The following is a 21,283-nucleotide window of genomic DNA, read 5'->3' as shown; positions in this document are numbered from 1 at the left end:
CCTTAAAGAGGGGACACCATGTGGTAACAGTGTATGTGTTAGAGGTGGAGTGGGGTGAGGTAACATGTCCTTAAATCTTCCTACCCCAACACTGCTTCTTTTGGGGCTGGGGAGCTGGCAGGGAAAGTGCTACACAGGGGAGGAGAGAAGAGGGGCCTGGGTCTCCAGGCCTGTGTCTGCCTGTCTCTGACTTCATGGTGTCTCGTGCAACAACCATTGTCTGTAGCCAGGCCAGGCAGGGTCAGCAGAGGTCCAGATGCTGATGTGGACCCTGTTTCCAACTGTGTGTAATGTGTGTTTGTGTGCGCTTGGAGCCAAACAGGGGATGATCACCAGGTCATGTGATCCAAGGTTAGCCAATTTATCTGTAAGGCACCACACCGTGCTTTTCTCACAAAGGGTCTAAGTAACAGCAGGAAATTTGAGGCACCCTAGCTGGTCCAGCATACCATAAAACTTTTAATTTTTTAAATTGATTTGTGTGTGTGTGTGTGTATGAGAGAGAGAGAGAGAAGGAGAGGGAAAGAGGAAAGTTTTGTTTTTCCATTTAGTTATGCATTCGTTGGTTGATTCTTGTATGTGTCCTGACCAGGGATCAACCCTGAAACCTTGGTGTATCGGGATGATGCTCTAACCAACTGAGCTACCCGGCCAGGGCCCAAAACTTTTCCTTTTAAACTTAACTTATAAATAGGTAATACATTCACATATATTTCCATAGTTCAATGTTTTATGGATATAAAAAGAAATACAGTGGAAATGCTCTCTCTTACACTGGAACACCACTTTCTCTTCCTAGGAAGCAAGCAAACTCACCCTTTTCTAATGGATCCTTCCAGAGATATTCTATATAAAGTAATACTTATGTAGCTGCTTTCCCCCCATGCATTTGCCTTTCTCAAAAGGGGATCCTCCTATTTGGGTACATAAAGAACATTCTCAATTGTTTTTATGGCTCTGCTATATAATGTACCCAAATGTACTTATCCAGTTTCCCATGAATGGGCATTTAGATTGTTTTCAGCCTGTCCTGGTGCTATAATGAAGATTCTTGTAAATGAGCACACAAGGTGCTACTGCTCCTTATACATATTCCTCAGGGACTCTTAACCAGGGCCTTGGGACCCCTTAGAAGTCAGCAGAGAGAGAATTCAGGGAGACAAATTGAATGACCCTGATGGGAAAAATCTTCCATCTTTATCTGCACTAACCTCTAAGTGAAGTTCAACATTTCCTTCCATTATGAATACAGGCAATAAATTCACAGTAGTTGGCAGTATCTATGGCTCTCTCATCTTATATGATAGAAGATATTTTGAAATATTTACTCTCATCCCTACTTTGTCATTGTGGTAGTAAAGGAAAACTGTTTCTTTACTCACAAGACTTCTTACACCAAATGTGTGCATTTTCCTTCCATATCAACCAGTTTTCCAACTCTCTTGACACCAACTAGGAGTCCTGTAATTATATTCATTTCTGACAATAACTACCTGGGGATTAGCATCAGACTCCACAAGTTTAAAGGCTCAGTCCCACAAGACTGCCTTCACCCCAAATGCCAGTCACAGTCATGGGTCCCTGGGGTACCTATGCTTCTGTCTGACTTGGCTACAAATCAGAGGTGTGTCCCCCCCCCCCCCCCAGGGCTCAATAATTTGCTAGAATGGCTCACAAAACTCAGAAACACTTACTCACATTTACCAGTTTATTAAAGGACATGATAAAGAGTAAAGTTGAACAGCCAGGTAAAGAGACACATAGGGTGAGGTATAGGAGGGTCTTGAGCACAGAAGCTTCTGTTCCCATGGAGTTGGGGTGTGCCACCCTTTCAGTACATATATGCATTCACCAACCAAGGTCTCTGAACCTCATAGTTTAGGGATTTATATGGAGGCTACATCATGTAGGCATGACTGGTTATTAACTCAGTCTCCAGTCCCTTGTCCCTCCCTGGAGGATGGGGGTGAGATGGAAAATTCCAAGCTTCTAATCATGGCTTGGTCTTTCCAGTGACCAGACCCCATCTTGATGTTATCCAGGAGCCCACTAAGAGTCACTTCATTAGAACAAAAGATGCTCCTGTCACCCAGAAAATTCCAGGGGTTTTAAGGAGGACTGCATGAGACACTCCTAACACTTCCATCACTGAGAAAATTACAAGGGTTTTAGGAGCTCTGTGTCAGGAACTAGGGGCAGAAACCAAATTATATACATTTCTTATTATACCACAGGTAGATACTTATTAGATTTTCCATTAGATCTGGTTTATATGATGCATTAATAAAGAAGCACATATATTATGACATCACACATTTAGTTTTGGAAATATTTTAATATCTGTATTTCAATATAATTTTTGTCTTATGTATTTTTTAAAAAAAATCATTGATTTTTGAGAGAGAGGAAGGGGGAGAGAGAGGGAGAGAGAGAGAGAGAGAGAGAGAGATTATGCATTCATTGGTTGATCCTCGTATGTGCCCCAACTGGAGATCAGAGATGGAACCTGCAACCCTGGTGAATCAGAATGACTCTCTAACCAATTGAGCCACCCGGCCAGGGCTTGTCTTATGTATTTTTAAAATCATGGTAAACTATACATAAAATTGCCATTTTAACATTTTAAGCGTACAGTTTAGTGACACTGAGTGCATTCACACTGTTGTGCAACCATCACCACCACCCACCTCCAGAACTTCTCATCTTCCCATTGAACACTAATTCCTCATAGCCCTCTCCCCCACCCAACCACCATTTTACCTCCTGTCTCTATGAATTTGATTACTCTAGATGCCTCAAATGAGTGGAATCGTATACTATTTGTCCTTTTGTGTCTGGCTTATTTCACTTAGTAAAATGTCTTCAAGGTTCATCCATGTTGTATCAGGTGTCAGAATTGCATGTCTTTTTAAGGCTGAATAATATTTCATTAGATTTACTCACCACATTTTGCTCATCCATTCATCTGTTGGTGGACGTTTGAGTTGTTTCTACTTTTTGACTACTGTAAATAATGCTGTTACGAACATTGGTGTACAAACACCTCGAGTCCCTGCTTTCAATACTTGTTGATATATACCCAGGAGGGGAATTGCTGGTAATTCTGTGTTTAGTTTTTTGAGGAATATGTATTTATTTTATGCATGAAAAATATTCTGAGATGAGAAGCATACCAGACTCCCGTTACACACACTCTATTTTTGCAAGCCTGTCTCGGCCACTAGAGGGGGGACTTCTTGACAAGGACGTTCTGACTCCTTGTGCGGCTTCACAACTCTCCCAGGGGTGTAGTAAATGCGTTCCGCGCCTAGTGGGCGCCTTGCGGGCGCTGTATTGGGCGAGTTGTAGGTGCTACACAGGTGCAGGCTGTACCCCAAAGGAACTCAGCCAGAGGGAGAGTTAGGCTTGAGGCGGACTGATCAAAGCGCCCCGACTCCTTCCTGCGCCGCTTCCCAGATGTATAACCTGAGCCAAGGTAACCTTCCTTGGCCCCAGCTTGCCCATCCATGACATGATCTACATCACGAATCAATATCCGTCACGTACATACTGCCTGCCTTTAGCACAGTGCCTGGTACACGTGAGGCGCTCAACAGTTCCGTCCCTGTTACCTGCAGGCCAAGAGAAAGTCCTGTAAAAACCTGGAGGCTTCTGGCCCATGTTGCTGGAGGCGGGTCCGGGGGCCCTCCCCAGTCCTGCACCTCTCCAGGCTGGCGCGGGAGTGCACGGGGTGGGTCCGGAGGTTGCCTTCCGAGCCGCTGTACCGGAGCCGCACCTTCGCCGCTCTGGACAGTGCTGCCTGCGCCAGCTGCATCGCGAACCTTCCCCTCGGTGTTGCCATCGGAGCCTGGCCATCTACCAGCGTTCGCCTCACGAGGCAGCGGCGGTTGGCCCTCCGCGCCGGCGGGAGGCGCTAGTCTAGACCCGGCCAGGGCGGTTCTCGGGCCCGGCTCCTCTCGGCCGCGGCGCACGGCGGTCCCGCCGTCCGAGGGGCGGGGACTCCGCAGCGGTGGCGGCGGCTCCGTACGGTCCGATCCGGAGCGCGCAGGCCCCCCCCGGCGGTCGGGGGCCGGGCGGGGCGGGGGCGCCATGTGGTTCATGTACTTGCTGAGCTGGCTGTCGCTCTTCATCCAGGTGTCCTTCATCACGCTGGCAGTCGGTGAGAGTGCGCGACCCCAGCCCGCGCGGGCTCCCTCCCACCGCGGCATCTGTGCTGGGGGTCGCACCACTAGGGCGCCGGAGCGACCCAGAGACCCCTGCCCGGTGCTCCTGACCTTCGCATCCCCCCTCCTGGCCCACCTGGTCTTGCCCCTCCTGCTGACCCCAGCAGCCCAGCCTGATCGCGGGTCCTTCCAGGTGTCACAAAGTCCGCCCCAGAAGTGCCTGGGAGTGGCTCTCAAGTGCCCGGCACCTGCGCACCGCCTACCGCGGCAGCGCCCACCCTGGGGGGCCAACCGCGCCCTGCTCCCCCCCCCCCCCCCCCGTTACTACCGCCGCCCTTTTGCCTGGGGGCCCTTCGAACTTCTAACTCTGACACACTTCCCTCTTCTGGCTAGTGCTACTGTGGATCTGTTGCGATCTCACCTCCTCCGGGAAGTCCTCCGTGTGGGGTTTGATGGTTCAGCTGTACCCCTCCTTTCCCTGAAATAGCACTTGTCACACTGGAATCGTCTGATTCCCCTTCCTCCTCCTCCCTTACCCCCCATGCCCACCCCTAACTGGGTCAGAGAAGGGACCTTATCTGTCTTGACTGTATTCTCAGCACTCAGTCCAGCAACTGGCCCATATTAAGGACCCAACATGGGTCCTTATTTATTGAATAAGCGAATGAAACTCCCCTTTACAGGGTCAGAGGTTAGCAGAATGCTGAGGGTCAGGTACAGGTTTCCACTTTTATGAAATCTCTCCTAGGTTGCCCTGATTAAGTTTTACTTCTTCAGACTTTGGAGGGCAACACATGGGTTGTTTGGTTTGTCCCTTGCCTTCTGGAGTCTGTGAGGGGTAATGGGAACCCAGCTGCAGAGAAAGGAATGACCATGATTGTGGGAGTGACCCTGGCTAATGTTCTTTCTGTTTGTTCTTTGTCCTGTCCCCCCAGCGGCTGGACTCTATTACCTGGCAGAACTGATAGAAGAATATACAGTGGCCACCAGCAGAATCATAAAATACATGATCTGGGTAAGTGGGCACTTCCCGAAAGGTTTGCCCTCCCTCTTTTGCCCCGCCTCAAAAGGAACAAGTGGGGAAAGTGTGGCATGGATGATGAGACCTCTGTCGCTGCTGTTTCCCCAAGGGTGCCACCCCTGCCTCCCTGCCCTGTACTTTGTTCTCTGGGTCTGCTCTCCTGGGCCCAGGTCTTTGCCTCCTTCCCTAAATGGCATTGCTTCACTGCAGACCCCATTCTCAGTTCCTTAAGGTAACAGCTGAGTGCACATTCTCTGTTGACAGGACCGTGGCTTTGCCTTTGCTTGGCTGTCTTCCACTGTCTTTAGCCCCTTGCTCTGCTCACAGCATTTAGAAGTTAGAGGAATCTTAAGGACAGTTTTGAGTACTTGCTCATTGCCCTCTTTTTCACTGGATCAAGTGACTCGTCCCAGGCCCTGCCCTCCCTAGGTCTCATGGAAGGCTTCTCTTTCTGAAGACACAATCCTTGCCATTGATGTCAAAGCCCCAGGAGTGGCCGTTGGTGGATGGATTTCTGCCAGCTGCAGGAAAGGCTGGGGATATGGGTAGGAGCATGTGGACATGAGTCCAGTTCCTCTCAGGTCACCATGTGTCAGCAGCCACTTCTACTCTGGGCTTGACCTGAAGTAGGGAGTTAGTGATGGAGACAAGTGGTGGCTCTCAGCTCTGGGTTTAGAGGTCCAGCTCATGGGTGTTGGTACAAGAAATTGACCTCCATTTAACCAGTTGTCATTTGTTGAGCACTGAAAACTAAGTCCTTGGAACAGTGTTTTCAAACTTCAGGTATGATTCATTATTGGGTTGTATTATCAGTTCATTAGGTCATGATTAGTATAAAAAAATGGAATAGAAAAGACTAGAATTGAAATTTGAACTTTGATCATATATGTGTATGCGTGTGTTGGGGTCACTGTGAACATTTTCTTACTATGGGTTGCTGTCAGATAATTTGAGAATGGCATTTAAAGATGCTACCTTTTGGGAGCCAAGAGGCCAGTTGGGGAGATCAGATATGTGACTGAAATGAGGCGAGACTGAAGCGTGAACCTAGTGTTTCCCCAAGTGGGCCGGGGGTTAATGAGTCCTGGAAGACTGCCTGGAAGAGGCTCTCTGCACTGTGTGCTTCTGGTTGTTTCAGTTCTCCACAGCTGTGCTGATTGGCCTCTACGTTTTTGAGCGCTTCCCCACCTGCATGATTGGCGTGGGCCTCTTCACCAACCTCGTCTACTTTGGCCTCCTCCAGACCTTCCCCTTCATCATGCTGACCTCGCCTAACTTCATCCTGTCTTGCGGTGAGAGGGGGCAGAATTGAGGAGGCAGCTGAGGTGGTTGGATGTGCCCAGCTCAGTCCATGGACTGAAGGGGTTATAGAGAAAAGAGGCAAACCACTGAGGTCCTTCAGGAGGCCAGGCTGATTGGGAGGACAGGCTTCTCACATGTGAGGAACCTAGAGCCCACCTTGGCTCAGTGACTAAAATTTGGTGAGAGTGGGGTACTCAGGGAGGGCTTTCTGAGGGAGGTAAGTATGAAGAAGTTTTGGGGAGAGAGAAGAGGTGGGCTGGCTGAGTAGTAAGAGGCCCTAAGAAACCACTTGTCCAGGAAAAGCCCAAAGCCCTTCTCTGGCAGGCAGGCAGGCAGGCAGGCAGCTCCCCTCCAATCCTGTGGCCCAGTGTCAAGATTAAGATTGGAGTTTCATGGGGCTGAGGGCCCTCTGTAGACAGCTGCCTTGAGGTTGATGAATGTGTTTGGAGGACCCTGGCCTTCCTTCCTTTGCCCTGCCACCACTCTGACCCTAGGGAGACATTTCCCCTCTCTGGGCCTTCGTCTCTCCATTTGTTCGAAAATTATGTTTAGGAGACTGAGTTGGCACAAGTAGGTACTTAGAGATATTTGCAGACATTCACAAAAAAGATTCTGGAAAGTATTTGATTACCAGGATTGCATTTTCTCCCATTAATTATCACTGGTCATCCTAACCTTTGGTCAGGATATCAGATTGGGGATTTTATAGAGCTACTTTTCTATTTCTGTGGGAGAACCTGGGAAGAAGATTATTATCCACAAGGAGGGTGTAGTGTTAAAGCTAGACCTGGTCTCCTCTCTGGTTGGGGAGTCCTTCCCTGGAAACTAGGCCCCTTTTGCATCTTTTCAGGGAAGAGGCCCCTCCATCCACCCCCACCCCCACCGCCAGCAGCAGGCTCCCCTGACTTGCTCTTCAGATGCCTGAGTTTTTCCGAAAGATTTTGTAGCCATAAGGCACCATCCTATCTTGCAGTATCTCCTAGTGCTAGAGTGTGCTTCAGCATGGTGGAGCTGTGGTCTCTGCCCTAGAAGGGAGAGGCAAGAGGAGAAAAGAGACATGGCAGTTGGCTGAGAGGTGTGTGTGATAGGTGTTCACGCGGGATGCTTTGTTCTGGTGCCTGCCCTTGACCTCACCGTCAGGACAGGCGGGAGTGCCTGTCTCTGAGCAGCCTGTCCCCAGGATCTGCTCGTTCATTCTCTCCCATAAATTTGCCTGCACATTAAGGAGGTGTGTGGGGTCCAGAGCATATTAGTTCAGACCAGTGGGCATTACCCTAGAGCAGGATAAGGAAAGATCCTCTCCCCCAGAATTTTGAGGAACCCTAAGATGCACCCCCAAAGTGTCTAGCAAACTGTGCCCTTTTATACTTGTGGAGTGCTCTTTATTTGTGGCGCCCTCCCTGCTGCCCAGGTTGGAGTGGAATTTCTTGGGAGTATGTGACCTGCACACCCATGACTTCATCCATCCACTACCTATGGGAGAGCTCTCTTCAGGACTCACATCCGCTAAAAACCAGGCTAATTGTCGTGGTGCTTCAGAGGATGTAACACTGAAGTCTCTTTTTTATAACATTCCAAGGGCTTTACCTGCCTTCTAATTTTACTCATAAATGCCCTCTGCAGTGGGAAGTTGGGGCCTAACTCACCCATTTTAACAGATGGGAAACTGAGACCTGGAGGGTGGTGTACTTAGCCCATACTCTGAGTCAGGTGTAAAGTTAGGACTAAAACTCAGGGATCCCAACTCCCAGGAACCTTTTGAAGGTTGAAAGTTCAGCTTTTATGTTGTTCCCCCCAGACTAACTGACTCTTCATTCCCTCGACAGGACTAGTGGTGGTGAATCATTACCTAGCATTTCAGTTTTTTGCGGAGGAATATTATCCTTTCTCAGAGGTAAGAAGTGTTTAGTACATGAAACTACTAACAGGAACAGAGGATAAAGGGAACTTGCATGATTTTCTCTGTGAACCTAGCTAGGATTTGAAACTGAGTCCATTGAGGGATAACACATTTTTAAAAACTTAGTACAGATGATTTTAGAAAGCAGTGTGGGTGAGGAGCCGGGACCCTTTCGGCTGAGATGGGGCAGACACTGCCTTCCCTAGTGAGTCCTTTGGGTCTCCAAGGGTCCTGGCCTAACACCCTGAAGTCAGGGTCAGTGGGACAGCCTTGTCTGATGCAGACTTCACAGGGCTGCTGTGAGCTGCAGCCCCAAACCCCCGCTCCTCCCAGTGCCCTGCCAAGGCCTTCTCCTCTCAGCATTCCTTCACACCCTGCCACTCCAGTCTGCCCCTGGGGAAGGACAAGGCCACTTCTCTGGGGAGTGTGGGTCAGTCATGCTTTTGCCCTCCATCTCCTTCAGTTTAGAGGAGTTCCTTTTCCTAGCGACCAAGACTTGGGGATTGTGGCCACACTCAGTCACTTCCAGCCTCCACCATTCCCCACTGTACTATCTCCATGTCTGAGGATGTCCTGTCTCTGCTTCCCAGGCCCTGGCCCCCTTCAGAGATCAGGTGTGGGGCTTCTGTGCACTCTTGACCACCTCTCTAAGATACAGGATGACCATGCCCAGCCCACCCTTGGCACCTCCAGGGGCACCCTCTTCTTAGTGTCTCTTGTTGCTAGGTCCTGGCCTATTTCACTTTCTGTCTGTGGATAATCCCGTTTGCATTCTTTGTGTCACTGTCGGCTGGGGAGAACGTCCTGCCCTCCACCATGCAGCCAGGAGGTGAGAAGGGGTTTGTGAGGGGTCACGGTGGGAGGACGCCAGCAAGGCCTGAGCCGGCTGGGGGAGCCAGAGCCCAGCCCTGTGATGGACACACTTGGGTTTCAGGTGGGGAGAGCTGTGCTCACTTTCAGACACACACACACTCATCTTCTTGCCTGTGTCTCCACAGATGACGTGGTCTCCAATTACTTCACCAAAGGCAAGCGGGGCAAACGCTTAGGGATCCTGGTTGTCTTCTCCTTCATCAAAGAGGCCATTCTACCCAGTCGTCAGAAGATGTACTGACCCCCTTGGGGAGGGGATGTGGGGGCAAGATCTGGAGTGTCAGGCCCCTGGGCCTCTGTACTAGGTAGGGGCTGTGAGCCTGGAAGGTACCTTCCCCCAGCCCTGGCCTGACTTCCTGCAACTCCCCCTGAAGCCCCCATCCCCACATTCCTCAGGATGCTCAGCTTGGCTCGGATCTGACACTGCTAGAGGTCATGACCTCAGAGGCACCAGGGAGGGAGCAGAGCCTTCTTAGCTAGAGGCCGTGGTCCACCTGGTTGTGTAGAAGCTGAGCTCCCTGTGGCCCTCCCCACCCCTTCCATGCTGGGTCAGGAGGTTCTGGCTCAGGCAGGGCAGGCAGGGCAGGGGCCATGAAGCTGGAGAGCAGAAAGTGATAAGTTCTTTGGGCAGATGGCCATGGGGCGGGGCCATGGCTTGGCAATTCCCAGAGAAATAGTTTTTGCTGTTGAACTGTGATTTCTGTCCAAGTCTGATTCCTGTTTGAATAAAGATTCTAGGTGGCACTGTTGCCTTAATACCCTGAAAGTTCATCTTCCTTTCTTCCTGCTGACCTTCTGCCCTGGACTGGATGGGCTTTTCTGCTCCAGGGGTTTCTTTTCTGGGATTGGGTCTTACCTTTCTGAAGGGACTGCTCTTATGGCCCTTAGTGGGAAGGGGGCAGAGATGAGCTAGCTGAGCCTGGTCAGGGGATGGGGCGTGGCAGGTGGAGGCAGCCTTTCTTATACCCCCCCTTTTCTTCTCTCTCCTTTCCCCAAGGCTTCATGACTGTCAAGCCAGGGGCGGAGAAGGGACAGTTTGGGACTGGGTTAGATTTTCAGAGCAGCATCTACAATATCCTATTTATAAGTCTTCCCCTGGAGAAAAAGGAGTGGTTTCTGGCAGAATTCTTTGTCAGGCTCAAGGAGAAACAAAGTAAACTTGGCTTCCAGCAATCTGGGCTGCAGCCTGTTTTTAAAGAAATGGGACTGGTGAGAGAAGCCATCTGTCACTCTAAGAGTACACAGGCTGGCCCTCTTTGCTGTGTGCTCCGCTCCTGGGGAGATGACCTCAGGCTTCTAAGACAGGCAGGCCAGGTCCCAGGCACAGACCAGCATTTGTTAACCTTGCACTCCAACTACAGTGCCTTGCAGATACTCAGCAGTACATACAAGAATGAAGTCCCTGTGAGAGCCGTTACTGGCCATGTCTTATACCTCAGAGAGAGGGTAGCAGGTGCAGAGATGGACTGCACACATGTAGTATCTTTAAGCTCCTGGGAAGACCCGTGCTTGAAAATTTTTGTTCCACGTCCTGCCTCAAGTCCCAGTGTAGCCCTTCATTTCCTTGGCTTTAGCATTTCCTGTTCTCAGCAGCACCAGCCTTCCTCTCCCTGGGAGCAGCAGCACATTATCATCTCTCAATGGGAATGAGATGGCAAGGCCCTTTCATCCTATGCAGACAAGGGGGGACGAGGTAGAGGACACTGGGGACCGACATCATCCTCACTGCTGGGCCCTGCCCTTCCTTGCTGTCCACTTCTTTGTTCCTCACCCTGATGATGTGGCTTCACCCCTCCATTTACTCCATTGCCAGTGCTCTCGGGGGTTGCCAGTGGACTTTTTGTGCTAAACCCACTGAACCCTTTTCATATCTTACTGGGTCTCTGCATCTGACAGGGCTGATCACCCCCAGCTTCTTGAATTGCACTTCTGCGGCCGTTTCTCTTCCTACCTCTGTGGCTTCTCCTTCTGGTGTCCTCTGCAGGCTTCTCCACTCGCCCCATGCACAGTGGGGTTTCTCAGGGTCCTGTTGTGGGCTCCCGGGGAGCCCTTCCATGCTTATGGCTTTGACTCTTTGCCAAGGAAGTGATAGTTGACCTCCAGCCCCCACATCCCTCCTGGGCTTCTGAACTGCGGTTCTGCTGCCTTTGAGTGCACAAACAACTTTCGTAGCCCAGATGGCATCTGCTGTCCCCTGCAAACCTGTCTCTTTCGGGTACCTGCTGTGGCCCCAATATCACTCAGGAGCCAGACCAGAAACCTGCTTTCTATCCCTGCTTACTTTTTACCCCCCACATCCAATCTCTGAAAATTGTCAAGTTTGCCTTCTTAACATCTCTTGGTTAGAGTAGAGCCACTCCCACTGTCATCAGCTGTCACCTGGATTATTGTGACAGCCTCCTCCTGTTTCTCTGTCACACAGCCAGAGTTGTCTTTCTAAAATGCATAGCAAGTCACTTCCTGGCCTACAACTTTCCATGGCTCCCCTCTTCCTTCAGGACAAAATCCAGGCCCTTAGCGTGGCTGAGACTTGTATCCTGCTTCCTGCTCGCCTCTCTGGCCTTATCACTAGCACTCTGGGTCCTGGCCTCATGTATCAAGATGCCATGTTGAGTCCCCTTTCTTTTCACCCGGGCATCTTCTCTGTTAGTTCTCAAGATTTTACTTCATCCAAGGAGCTTTGACTGTCCCCTCTCCTCCCCCCCCCCGCCCCCCCAGCATACCACACTGATCACTCTGGGCTTACTCGCCTGCGTGCTCGTCTGTCTCCTCACTAGACTGTAAGCTCCTTGAGGGCAAGGACTGTCCTTCAATTTTTGTATCAACAGCACCTGGCTTGGTGCGTGGCACATAGAAAGCACTCAATAAATGTTTGTTTACTGAATGATTTGTAGTGATGTGTACAGCGGATAGCAAGGGATGCAGGCTAGCTTCCTGGAGGAAGTCCAGATGCTTTCATAGTCTCAAACTAAAGCCATAGGTCCTTCCTTCCTCCCCCTAGATATGCCACCTGTGCCCCCCTGACCTGCAGAAACCACAGTGGCAGGGAAGCCCATGGCAGGGTGACACATTGGCTGTCTCCCACCCTACTCTGAATGTGGAGGTGAAGCATGAGGCCCGGAGCCTGCAATAGGACTTAATCTGAACAGGAGGCAGATTTGCCAGTGCTGCCTCACCCTGAAAGCCTGTCCCTGATGGGCTGTTTAGGGGGAGGGGGAGCAAAGGGGACACCAGAGTGTTACTTTTACAATGCTAAGGCCTAGGATAGAGACTGCCACTCTGAGCTTTGGGCTGCTGTCCTAATTTGAATCTCTTGGGGGGTGTCCAAGAGATTTCTTTTTAGAGAGAAGGGAGACCTGGGATCTGGGCTTTTGTTGAGGGGCAGGGGCTCTGACCCTTGATCTTGGGAATGGGAATCCTGTGGGCACTCCTCCCCTTCTTCCCTGTCCGCAGCATGAATGGCCATACCTCGGCCTTCATTGGCCTGCCTCAGGTCGAGAGGCTACAAAAATAAGTTTATGGGGGGGGTTGGGGGGAGGGCAGAATGGGGAGCCCTTGATGAGCTCGCACTGCTGCCAGGAAGGCTTCGTCAAATGTCTCACGCAGGCTCATGGCTAGAGTGTCTGTCCAGAAGGTGTTGTCGCCCAAGTACCTCTTCCGATCTATGTCCCTTATGCTGACAGAGTGGAGGCCCTGGGGCACCTTCATCCTGCACGGCCGCACCTGAGGGTACAGCTCCCGGACTATCACCTCCAAAGGCAGCCGAGGCACAGGTGCCACCTGGTTGCCAGTCACCGTGCGCAACTGCGCACCACCATGCCCATCAGACCTGATCTTGAGGAATCTGCAGAAGTCATGCTCGGAGCTGGGGTCTGGATGCACACCCAGGCGGATGCCCTGCGGGTAGCTGATCTGGGTGGTGGGGGATCTGGCCGGGTTGTTGTTAGGATTCCACGACTTGGGCTGCCTGACTCTGTGCTGCTCGTAGATGGGTGTGAATGCCCCCAAGGGCTGCGGCACGGGCTGTGGTGTCTGTTGCAGGTGCACCAGTGGGAAGGGGTGGAAGCTCTTGGGAGGCTTGGGGATCTTGGAGAGGGAGATGGCCCAGGGTGGGGCTCGGGACTCTTGCTTAGTGTTGTGGATCAGAGATTGGCCTCGGGGCAGTAGCTTGTGATGGAGCCACTTCTTGAAATCAGCCTCTTTCAGCATTTGGTGTTCTTTCTGCAGTGTCAGAGAGCACAAGGCAGTTGAGGAGGGCTGCTCCCTCTGTGCTTCTGTGGAAGGAGACCCTGTGGCTATAGCCCTTGAAAACCTCAGGTGTGATTGGTCGGACACTGTCCCACCCAGGGAGCCCTGAGTCTGATGGGAGAATCCCCTGCCTTATGGCAGCCCTTGTTCTGATGGGGAAACAACTATTGCCTGAAGGGAGCCCTGGACTGATGGGGCAGACAGAGTCTCTCTCATAGGAGACCTCCAGTCTGATGGAGACCCAGCCTCCACCCTAGGTGAGGTCTTCAACTTGAGAGGGAAGACACAATCTCTGCCCTACAGAAAACCTTGAGTCTGAAGGGAGCAACCCATTTTGATAGTGGAGACATGTCCTGTCCTAAGAGAATCTCTGGTTTGATGGGAGGGAAAGGCCCATGAGAAGTGCAAGCTGTATCCTTGACCCTGGAAGGAGAAAGCAGAAAGGTTTGGAAGGCCTGGAGCTGGGTGGAGCTAATCTGGGCAGGTTTCTTAGAAGGGGCTGGTCTCGAGCAGTCATGTAAGGGGATACAGTTGGCTGACCCTCCTGGCTGGGTGGTGATAATTTGGTCTAGCTGCCTGTTCTTGCCTCCACTATAGTTGAACCTTCAACATGTCACAGAACTGTCCCCTCCCTGCCCCTATCTCAGTGTCACACTTCCCAGACTGGTGCTAAGCCATCAGGTGGTTTGGAGATTGACCCAGCTCTGGAGGTAGGCTCTGATTAGGCTAAGCCTCTCATAATAATTCCATCAGCCTTTCCCCAGACCTAGGTCAGTCAGCACATGGCTTTACTTTAGCTTTAGGGATTGGAACAAGAATGGACAAATGATCCAACTGAGGTCAATAAGAGATGAGGGGAAACCTGCAAGGGGCTTCTGGGAAAGTTTACAGCCACAGGAACAGATGGGCTTTGCCTCCTCAACTGTGAAGACTGGGTAGCACTGACAACAGAGGAGGGCAGGGCTGAGAAAACTGGAGAGATGTGCCGCTGGAACAGCCAGAGTCCTAGATTTGCCAGCCCCAAAGCCTTCCCTGCTTCTGGATCCAGTTACGATCCCCAGCATATTCTTTCTGGGTTTTCTGATTCTTGCATCCTATGTAATTATACCTGCTTCAGCTCCTTTAGTGACTCTCTTCTTCCCCAGCCAAGGTCTGTCATTGACCAGGGCCCCTGCCTAATCTCTAGCTTGTCAAACTCCAACTCACATCAGACCCCCTGGCTGTCCTGAATTTGCACTTCTCGGTATACATCACGAATCCATGTGCTTCTGTCTCCCCACAGGGCTGTCTGTTCCTTCTGCCTGGTCAGCCCTTCCCTGCTTCTTCATATGGCCAACTGCTGCCCATCTTTAAAGACTCCTCTTAAGCATTATCCCTCTGGCACCACCTGGACCCCTTTTTCTGTGGGAATATAATCTACCTCCCATACTAAACTCTAAGCTCCCTGAGTGAGAGGACCATCTCTCATTGGTCTTTGGAGCCGCAGGGTCTAGCAGGTGCCTAGCAGAGGTGTGTGCTCAGTGTCTGTTGGAAGATGGGTCTTTTTAACCAGTGTACTTTCCAATAAGGCAGGACCTGGGTCTCATTAGAGATTTTCCTCACCAAAAGGAGGCACTGCACTAGGAGGGGCTTCATAAATACTTGCTAATTTAAGCTACTTTTGCTTTCTGACACAAGACAAGACTTTTGACCTAAAGGAGTGGCTTCTAAGGGTAGAATTTTAGTCAGAGGAGGGGGAGAGGGAGGCTCTCTCTGGATGGGACTGCTTCTAGCCACTCTAACCGCACATGTGAGTCACTGCCTCTGCTCACATGCCTTGATAGTAGCTGATGTACAGGGCTCCGGCAGCCCTGCCCCTTACTTGACACTCAGTCAGGTGGTCCTGCTCCATGAGGGCCAGCTGTCCTTTGAGCCTCTTCAGTTTCCCCATCTCACAGGCAAAGTCCTTCTTGTCCCGTTTCCACATGGCATCCTTCAAGAACCTGGTGCCAAGGTGAGGACATCCCCCAGTGACTGGGCTTCAACCTGGGAAGACTGGCTGCTGCTGAGGGCCTGGGTGGGCATGGGAGGGGCTGCCAGAGACGAGATGAACAAGATGACCCATCCCACTGCCAAGGCCCCTCTGGCTAACTACTTCCTGTGAGGTGAGAGAGGAAAGTGTCTGATGGTCTGATCACTACCCTCCTGGTAAGGAGCCAGGGCAGGAGGGCAGTGCTAAACCCAAAGGGGTGAGGCCTCTGGAAAGGCCCAAGGAATAATATCCTGGGAAGGGGCCAACTCTTCAGACTTATCCCCTAGCCACTGGCTTCCCAGACCCTCCTCATAAAGGCTCCACCTAGGGTGAGGGCCCCAGGGGCAAGGCTGGGAGAGGGAAGGGGTGGCAGGCTGGAGGTGGTTCTTCCACCCTCACCGAGCACAGATGCGGCGGTTCCATATTTTGCAATAGTCGATGGGCTTGCAGCCCATGGCATCTTGGGCATGGACATTGGCACCACTCTTCACCAGGACCTTCACACAGCTCAGCAGCCCCTCCCGGGCTGCCAGGTGCAGCGGTGTGGAGCCCTTGCATGTCTGACTGTGGAGGCCCCGCCAAGGGGAAGAAGGCAATAAGGAAGGACAAAGGGCATCTACCTATCAGGTAGGTTGGAAAACCAGCTTCCAGGCCTGCTCTGTCACCAGCCCACTGGGTGACACTGGCAAGTCCCTTCTCTGTCCCTCAGTGTCCTCGGCTATAGAAGGAGGATTTGGACTAAATGAGCAGTTGTTCTGGTTATGGGGGTATGGGACAGTGAAGAACTTCTGGGACGAGAGCTGGGTGGGCTGAAGCTGAGACCACTAAACTCACCCTCTGAAATCAGCCAGCCCTCCTGCCCCTTCCCGTGCCTGGCCATGGCCCACAAGCCTGTGTGCCCTGGGCCCTGCCTCGTCCTCCACCTCATCCTCTGACCTTGCAGCACTCATTCCCAACACATGGCCTTTGCACATGATGTTCACTCTGCCTGGGACACTTTTCTCTGGCTCTTTGCATGGCTGGCTCACCATCTTCAGGTGGTACTTTAAATGTCACCATTTTAGAGGTGACTGCCCCGTCCAAAATAGATCCTCTCCCTACCCCCTTTACTCCCCACCACCATTTGTTCCCTTCATAAATACCACACTCTAGTCCTTAATTTACTTATTATGCTGATTTACTATCTGCTGCACTATGAGGATATCAGCTTCATGAGGGCAGGGACCATTCCTGTGTGTTCACTGCTGTATCCCTCACCTCCGGCACAGCGCTTAGCACATAGTACATGCTAGATAAATATTGAGTGAATGCAGTCTCCTATGTGCCATCCATGCACTTTCCATGCATTTTCTGAATTATCACAATAGTCTCATGTGATAGATACTGTCATCCTCCCAAATTTCATTTGAAGACACCGAAGCAGTAAGCAGTCCCCAAACTTTGCGGCAAATTAGAAACATACGTGTATCTTTTAAGACTTAGCAAAGCCCAGGCCACACCCCCAACTAATTAAATTACAACCTCTGGATTGGGACACAGGCATTGGGCTTTTTGAAGTTCCCCAAGGGATTCCGATGTACTGAAGAGCACTGAGGCTTAGGGTTCAGTGACTTGCCTGAGATCTTGATGTTTGCTAGCAGGTGGAAAAGCTGGGACATAAATTAGTTCTGTCCTCTCCCAGAGCCCAATTTCTTCATGTGGGCTCTCTAACTGCTTTATGTGGGACCCAGTTCACCCCACAGCCCCTCTGCCTGTCCTGCATGGATCTGCCTGCCGGAGGTGGGTTCCTATCTTCCCAGCCTCCAAGCCACTCTGCTGATGCGGGCTGGACTCACGTGTTGAGGGACGCCCCGTGCTCCAGAAGATAGTGAATGCAGGGGAGGACCATGTTCTTGTTTTCCTTGTGGATGACGAGGTGCAGTGGTGTCTGGCCATTGTTGGTGGGCAGGTCCACGGGAAACTTGTACTCCTCTACCAAGACCTGCAGGCATTCTAGCTGGCAGCTTTGGGCTGCAAAGTGGATGGCAGAGAAACCCTGTGGTGGCCAGAGGAGGGCAGGAAGAGGCTGAGCAGGATGGGGACCCCAGGGTCCAAAACCTAACCTAGGCAGCAGTTCCTTGGGGTTCTCCTTCCCTTCTTCCCTCTGACCTCCACACCCCCACCCCTCCAGAGTCACTCACTCCTTTCCCACTTTGGTATGATGTGCTCATTTACTTGATGCTCCCATTGGCCCTCCCACAATGGGAGGTGAATTAGGATCATCTTCCCAGAAGCGGGCTCCTCTGGATGCTCTCTGCCAGGTGAGCACTATGTGAGGAGCTCTTGGTGGGAGGGGAGGATCTCGATCCTTGCTCCTGCACTCCGAGGCCTTACCTTGTTATCGGTGGGGATTTCCTCAAGGTCCGGATCCAGACAGAACCGCAACCATTTCAGGTTGCCCAAGGCGGCAGCGAACCACTCGGAATAGCTGCCAATCGCCCCCTGGTTCCTCTTATCGCTGGAGTCAGCGCGGGGGTGGGGGAGGGAGGAAGGAGAGATGGAGGAAGCAGCGGCAGGTGCCAGTCCCACGTGGGCCAGGCTGTCACTTGCTCACGAGACGTTTACTGAGGCTGGCCAGCAAGTCGGGGAAGCAGCAGTCCCCGAGCGTCCCCGACCCCCTTCAGGAGGCCAGCCAGGGCCCCAGATCAACTTTCCCGGCTTCTCAGCACCCCCACCCCCCGGCTCCGCTCCAGGCGCTGCCCCTCCAGGGAGGCGCTGAGCGCGTGCCCGGCTGCAGCCCGCCACCTACGCCCCCGCTCACCCGGGCAGCATGGACTCGGAGTTGCTCCAGAAGAACTTCTTCCAGGAGACTTTGTCTGCCAGCTTCAAGGAGGCGGGCGTTGTGGGCGGGGCCTGCGTGCCCCTCCTCTCCCAGCTCCCGGTCACCGAGTGGCACCGCTGAATCCCCAGCGCGCAGTCCTCCAGCCGAGGGTGCAGCGAGCTCATGCTGCGCTGGGCGCGGGAGCCGGGCCACCAGGAGCCGGCGGAGGGACCGAGCCCCTGCGAGGACCCCGCCCCCTGCCTACCCGGACCCCCTACTTGCCCCGGCCCACTCATCCTGGAAACAGCCTCAGACACACGCACAGCGCGCTGAAAGGCCTTAGCTTTTGTTTCTGATTATAAAAGTAATTAAGTGCCCATTGTAAAAACGGAAAAAGACAATGAAGAAAGAAAAAACCCACAATCCCACCAATCAGAAATCACCATCTGTCACGATATGTTGCATATCGTATAGAGAGTTTGTACCTCTTTTCACTTAGCGTTATATTATGAGCTAACTGCCATCGACATTCCTTACGACAAACGCGCAGTGTGACGCAACCCTAGCCCACGTGACGTAACCCTGGCCCCGCGCCGGGTGGCTGCGCTGCCGTTTCACACGTGCTGCGGGCAGCTCACTGGCACGGATTTCTGTAAGTAGAATTACTCCGTGACAGGGAATGAACATTTTTTTAAGCTGTTGATATGTTTCCAAATTGCCCTCCAGCAAGGTTTTATTTTCACTTACACATCCACCTGCAGTGAAGCAGGTTCTACACATCAGGGGTGTGACAAGTTGCTTCGGGCAAGTTACTTGACTTCTGTATCTCAGTTTCTGCATCAGCAAAACGGGGATAATTGTACCTACTTCACAAGGAGGGAAGGGATGCAAGCGATGAGAGGAGGCTGGCTGAGTAATTTGCTATAATTAAAAGGAACTATTCCGCCCTGCCTGTGTGGCTCAGTGGTTCAGCGTGGACCTATCTGATCCAGGACCTGTGACCCAGGAGATCGAGGTTCAGGGCACACGCCCGGGTTTCGGGGGCTCCCCAGCAGGGGGCGTGCAGGAGGCGGCAGATCAATGACTCCTCATTGATGTTTCTATCTCTCCTTTTCTCTCTCTGAAATCAATAAAAAAATATATTTTTAAAAAACAAAAGGAACTATTCCAGCCATCACCAGCACTGGGTATTATGATTTTAAATAAATGTTCGCTAATTTGGAAGTGGCTATGGTGTTCTAATTTGACTCTTTGATTACCAGCAAGGGTTAAACAATTGATTATCAGGTTTTTTCTCTCTTCCGGGAGTTAGCTGCTTATTCACGTTGTTCATTGAGGGCCTTAGTGTGTGTTATTGATTTGTAAAACTTATTAACATAGTAACCCTTTATGCATTTTTGTTGTCAATATTTTCCTCAGTTTGCCTTTTAACTTTTTACAATATATAGTAGTCAACAGTGTTGCTTGAATCAGTGTTGTTACTGAACTATTTATGTTCTCACACCTTCTTAATTAAAAATGGGCAAAGAACCTGAATAGACATTAATCCAAAGAAGATTTACAAATGGCCAATAAGCACATGAAAAGAAGCTCAACATTAATCATAAGGGAAATCAAAATCAAAATCATACTGAGATATTTCACACCCATTAGAATGGCTAAAATAAAAAACACAGATAATAGGTGTTGTCCAGGGTGTGGAGAAATTGGAACCCTCATTCACTACTGGTGGGAATGTACAATGGGATAGCCACTCTGTAAGTGGATTTGCAACCAGGCAGTCCCTCAAAAACATTACACATAAAGTCACCATCTGACACCCAGTCATTTCACTCCTAAGTACATACCCAAGAGAAATGAAAACATATGTCCACACAAAAACTTGTACATGAGTGTGGAAACAACCACATGCCCATAAACTGATAAGTGGATAAACAAAAGGTGGTATATCCATGCTGTGGAATATTATTTGGCAATAAAAAAAATGAAGTACTGATATGTACTATAGTGCTTGAACTTTGAAAAGAAGCTAAGTGAAAGAAGCCAGTCACAAAAGACCACATATTGTATGATTCCATTTATATGAAATGTTCAGAATAGGCAAAGCCTAGGGCTGGGAAGGGTTTGAGGGGCGATGGCTAGCAGTGCAGGGTTTCTTTATGAGGCAATGAAAATGTTCTAAAACTGATTGTGGTGATGGTTGCACAACTCTGTGAATATACTAGAAGTTGTTGAATTATACAATTATAAATAGGTAAATTATAGGGCATGCAAATTATATCTCAATAAAATTGTTATTAAATAAAAACAACCCTATGCCTTGTAGACATCTATAGGCTTTCCCCAAATGGCTGAATTGTCATGGGGGTGGGACTTTTATTCTCAGGGTCTCCTTTGATGTCAGTTCTTGATCCAAGAATTCTGGCTGGTTCCACAACACATTGACCCAGAAATGGAACTCAGCCTTTTTTCTGAAGTTCCATCCCTCCAACCCGCCCTGCCTCTTAGGAAGTGTTCATGACTGCATTGTAGATGAAGAAGAGGAGACAGGAGGATGACATTACAGAGGGGCAGGCAGCTTTCAAAGCAACATCCAGTATCCTGGGTTTTAGGGTGTCTTTCAGCCATTCTTAATTGGGGCTTCTCCTCAGCCTTTCACCCCCTCCCCATGTCCCTCAGGCTCTCTCTCCAGGAATTCCCCTCCCTTCCTGTCTGGAACACACCAAATTCCTTCCTGGCATCTCTCAGAGCTGGCCAGTCAGACAAATCTTCTGTGGCCTAGATTGTCCTTTACATGACCTCTGAGCTCAACTTCCACCCAAGAAATTTATCAAGATGTTTCTTAGCAAAGTTAAATATCTTCCATGTGGCTGGGGGTTTTTTTGGTTTGTTTTGTTTTTAAGTGGAGAGAATAGTTTAACGAACCTCACCATCTCCAGCTTTAACAATTATCAACGTTTTGCTA

General features: G+C 50.8%; 3 protein-coding genes across 3 annotated transcripts; 1 reads left to right on the top strand and 2 right to left on the bottom strand.

Annotated features, from left to right (window-relative positions):
* Nucleotides 1–4,080: 4,080 nt before the first annotated feature.
* Nucleotides 4,081–12,143, top strand: TEX261 (testis expressed 261). Its single transcript, XM_087823626.1, has 6 exons — nucleotides 4,081–4,159; nucleotides 5,099–5,178; nucleotides 6,323–6,476; nucleotides 8,313–8,380; nucleotides 9,113–9,215; nucleotides 9,385–12,143. The coding sequence occupies exons 1-6, from the start codon at nucleotides 4,090–4,092 to the stop codon at nucleotides 9,498–9,500; spliced, it is 591 nt and encodes a 196-aa protein (XP_087679752.1). The 5' UTR covers nucleotides 4,081–4,089; the 3' UTR covers nucleotides 9,501–12,143.
* LOC148091657 (ankyrin repeat domain-containing protein 53-like) lies at nucleotides 12,130–13,761 on the bottom strand. Its single transcript, XM_087823625.1, has one exon. The coding sequence runs from the start codon at nucleotides 13,466–13,468 to the stop codon at nucleotides 12,776–12,778; it is 693 nt and encodes a 230-aa protein (XP_087679751.1). The 5' UTR covers nucleotides 13,469–13,761; the 3' UTR covers nucleotides 12,130–12,775.
* A 7-nt stretch (nucleotides 13,762–13,768) lies between these two features.
* On the bottom strand, nucleotides 13,769–18,503 carry LOC107529207 (ankyrin repeat domain-containing protein 53). Its single transcript, XM_087823752.1, is given in 7 exon segments — nucleotides 13,769–13,896; nucleotides 13,898–13,930; nucleotides 15,369–15,489; nucleotides 15,918–16,082; nucleotides 17,354–17,553; nucleotides 17,892–18,102; nucleotides 18,319–18,503. Coding segments are annotated over 7 exon segments (1,038 nt in total). The 3' UTR covers nucleotides 13,769–13,773.
* Between the last annotated feature and the right edge of the window lie 2,780 nt (nucleotides 18,504–21,283).

This window comes from Miniopterus natalensis, chromosome 13 (assembly GCF_054644295.1).
Source record: "Miniopterus natalensis isolate mMinNat1 chromosome 13, mMinNat1.hap1, whole genome shotgun sequence".
NCBI lineage: Eukaryota > Metazoa > Chordata > Mammalia > Chiroptera > Miniopteridae > Miniopterus > Miniopterus natalensis.
The sequence above is the reverse complement of the archived record's forward strand: the minus strand, read 5'-3'. Positions and strand labels throughout refer to the sequence as shown.

Bases quoted from the DNA above. Each gene is read 5' to 3' on its own strand.
- LOC148091657 (XM_087823625.1), bottom strand. From the start codon at position 13,468: ATGCTGAAAGAGGCTGATTTCAAGAAGTGGCTCCATCACAAGCTACTG.
- TEX261 (XM_087823626.1), top strand. From the start codon at position 4,090: ATGTGGTTCATGTACTTGCTGAGCTGGCTGTCGCTCTTCATCCAGGTG. The intron at 4,160-5,098 runs GTGAGAGTGCGC...CTGTCCCCCCAG, and splicing joins CTTCATCACGCTGGCAGTCG to CGGCTGGACTCTATTACCTG. The intron at 6,477-8,312 runs GTGAGAGGGGGC...TTCCCTCGACAG, and splicing joins TAACTTCATCCTGTCTTGCG to GACTAGTGGTGGTGAATCAT.